General features: G+C 43.2%; 1 protein-coding gene across 1 annotated transcript; it reads right to left on the bottom strand.

The window, feature by feature from the left end:
- Positions 1–1,712: 1,712 nt before the first annotated feature.
- Positions 1,713–2,306, bottom strand: LOC107492637 (uncharacterized). Its single transcript, XM_016113686.1, has one exon. It carries the CDS (start codon positions 2,304–2,306, stop codon positions 1,713–1,715), a length of 594 nt encoding a protein of 197 aa, XP_015969172.1.
- Between the last annotated feature and the right edge of the window lie 1,100 nt (positions 2,307–3,406).

The raw sequence follows: 3,406 nt of genomic DNA, 5'->3' as shown, positions 1-3,406 counted from the left end.
GAACCGACAGATGAATAGCCTTGTTGTGACAGAGCGCGTTGAACATTTTCACTGAGAGGATGGGAGGTAGCCATTGACAACGGTGAAACCCAACATACAGCTTGCCATGGAAGGAGCCTTGCGTGCTTGAAGAAGAAGACAATAGGAAAGCAGAGATTTAGAAGATAGAGCATCTCCAAAACCTCAACCTATTTTTCATTATTGCAAAACAAGTATTTATTTCATGTTCTTTTACTTTTTACAATTAAATCTGAGAATTATTGATATCCTGACTAAGAGTTACAAGATAACCATAGTTTGCTTCAAGCCACAATCTCCGTGGGATCGACCCTTACTCACGTAAGGTATTACTTGGATGACCCAGTGTACTTGCTGGTTAGTTGTGCGGAATTACAAAAGTGCGATTGTGATTTCGTGCACCAATGACCCGAAGTTTGAATACTTCGGTTATAAAATTTATTGGATTTGCTTTAGTGACAAATAAGTTTTTGTACGAAAGGATTTTTGTTGGTTTAGAAGCTATACTTACAACGAGAGCTTATTTGTAAAATTCTAGACCACGCAAGAATCCATTCGTCAAACGCCAACCTTCCAATTTTCGGGCTGAAATCTAAGATTCTTCCTCGGACCATGGTGATCCAAGTCCTTGGATTTGGGTTCACACTAGTGTTATGGTTTTTGGTAACCCATGCATTAGTATAGAACTCTTGCACCATGAGAATCCCAACCTCTTGGATGGGATTGGTTAGGACTTCCCAACCTCTTCTCCAGATGTCTCTTCAGATTTCTGGATACTCATTCTTCTGGAGCATGAAAGGGACCTTGGGGATCACTTTCTTCTTAGCCACTACTTCATAGAAGTGGTCTTGGCGGGCTTTGGTGATGAATCTTTCCATCTCCCAAGATTCAGAGGGATTAGCTACTGCCTTTCCTTTCTTCTTCTTAGAGGAGTCTTCAACCTTGGGTTCCATGAATGGTAATAGAAAGAAGGAAAGCTATGCTTTTCCAACACCAAACTTAAAACTTTGCTCGTCCTCGAGCAAAATTAAAGAAAGAAGAAGAAGAAAATAGAGAGAGGGAGAGGGAGAGAGAGGGCTCGGCCTTATGAGGTGTATTAGAGTATGAGAGGTGTGTGTATGAAGGGTGATGGAGAGGGATATTTATAGGAGTGGGTAGGGCTACGGTTCGGTCATAGGGTAGGTTTTGGGTGGGAAATTTGATTTTGAAGTGGGTAGGGGTAGGTGGGAGTTATGATGGATGTGGGGAAATGGTATGGATTTGATTGGGCTAGGGTTTATGGGGAAGTGTGTATGGGGAAATGTGAAAGTAGGTGGGGGTAGATAGGGCGGGTGAAAGATGTTGTGGGTCCCACTAGTCCTGAGAGGCTAGAGAATTCCAGATTCTCTGCTTCTCTACACTGGCGTTTGAACGTCCAGGGGCTGCTCCCTTGCTAGGGTTCAACGCCAGCAATGCTCTCCTCTTGAGGTGTTGAACACCCAGTGAGGGCTTTCTCACTGGCGTTCAACTATGACACTCCATCCAGAGCGTTCTGTTTTCACAGCTATGAATTCTGTCCCTTGACTGATGCACATGATCATGACTCTAACAACTAAAAAGAAAAACCAAATAAAGAAAATAAACATGGTTGAGTAAGGTTGGGTTGCCTCCCAACAAGCGCTCTTTTAACGTCACTAGCTTGACCTTTAGTCTCCTTACGGAGGTGAGTATGGGCTTAGATTTTCGCCCCTAACAGTGAATTTTCTGCATGTTCTCTCATGAATGAGCTCTACATGATCTAAAGATAGGACACAGCTCACTGTATGTGGTAAGGCTGGCATCTTAGTGAAGACAACTCTCATGCCAGGTGAGAGGCCTTCAGTAGGAACTTTCTTGTCCTTCCAACCTTTAGGTACTTTCTTTTTTGTACCTTTGTGCTTAGAGCTTGTTGAGGGATGCCCAACACCAAACTTAGAATTGATGTCTGGGGGCTCTGTAAAGCTTTGCACAGAAAGAGAGGGTTGGCACACTAGGTGTTGCACAGTTGTCTCTTTCTTGTTGGAGGGAAAATTAGGATTGGACATCTTGAATAAGATGTAGTCCTCTCCTAATTGGAAAACCATTTCTCCCTTAGCTACATTGATCAAGGCTTTTGCCATAGCTAAGAAGGGTCTTCCAAGGATGACACAGTCATCCTCATCCTGTCTAACATCCAAGACAATGAAGCTTGCAGAGATGTAGTGGTTTTCAACTTTAACCATGACATCCTCCACTAAGCCATATGGCTTCTTCATGGTCTTGTCTGCCATCTCTAGTGAGATATGTGCAGCTTGTACCTCAAGGATTCCCAACCTCTTTATTACAGAGAGTGGCATGAGGTTAATACTTGACCCTAGGTCACACAAAGCCTTTCCAAAGGTCATAGAGCCTATGGTACAAGGAATCAGAAAGCACCCAGGATATGAAAGCTTCTGAGGTAGCTCTTGCTGAACCAAGGCATGGAATTCTTTGGTAAGCAGTGGAGGTTCTTCCTCCAGAGGCTTTGTACCAAATAACTTGGAATTCAGTTTTATAAGGGCTCCTAGGTACTGAGCAACATGATCTTCCCTAGTGTCTTCATCCTAACTTGAGGATGAGTAGTCATCAGAACTTATGCACTGCAGAAGTACATTCAAAGGAACCTCAATGGTCTTTATGGTTTCCTTTGGTTCTGGGTTGGTGGACATTGAACACCCAGTGAAGGCTTCTTCACTGGCATTCAATGCCTTCCCATTCTCCTCTAATTCGGCCTCAACCTCCATGGTTATGGCTTTGCACTCTTCTTTAGGATTAACCTCAACATTGCTAGGAAGAGTGTCAAGAGGGGTCTCAGGGATCCTCGTGTTCAGTTGACCAACTTGTACCTCCAAATTTCTAATGGAGGACCTTGTTTTATTAATGAAACTGTGAATGGTATTAGTGAGGTTGGAGACTAGAGTGGCTAAGTCAGAAAGGCTCTGCTTAGAGTCTCCATATTCCCTTGAGAAGATGGGAATGGTGGTCTGTTGGTGAACCTATTTTGGTTCCTACCACCTTGATTGAAACCTTGTTGAGGTTTTTGTTGATCCTTCCATGAGAGGTTAGGATGATTCCTCCATGAAGGGTTGTAAGTGTTTCCATAGGGTTCTCCCATGTAATTCACATCCTCCATGGTGTGTTAATCAGGATCATAAGCTTCTTCTTCAAGAGAAGCTTCCTAATTACTGCCAGCTACAGTTAGCATCCCAGTCAGATGTTAAGAGATCATGTTGACCTGTTGGGTTAGGATCTTATTTTGAGCCAGGATGGCATTCAGAGTCTCAACTTTATGAACTCCTTTCTTTTGAAGGATCCCATGGTTTACAGGATTCCTCTCAAAGGTGTACATGAA

Source organism: Arachis duranensis, chromosome 1 (genome assembly GCF_000817695.3).
Source record: "Arachis duranensis cultivar V14167 chromosome 1, aradu.V14167.gnm2.J7QH, whole genome shotgun sequence".
NCBI classification, from domain to species: domain Eukaryota; kingdom Viridiplantae; phylum Streptophyta; class Magnoliopsida; order Fabales; family Fabaceae; genus Arachis; species Arachis duranensis.
Note: the sequence above shows the minus strand (reverse complement) of the source record. Positions and strands in the feature narration are given on the sequence as shown.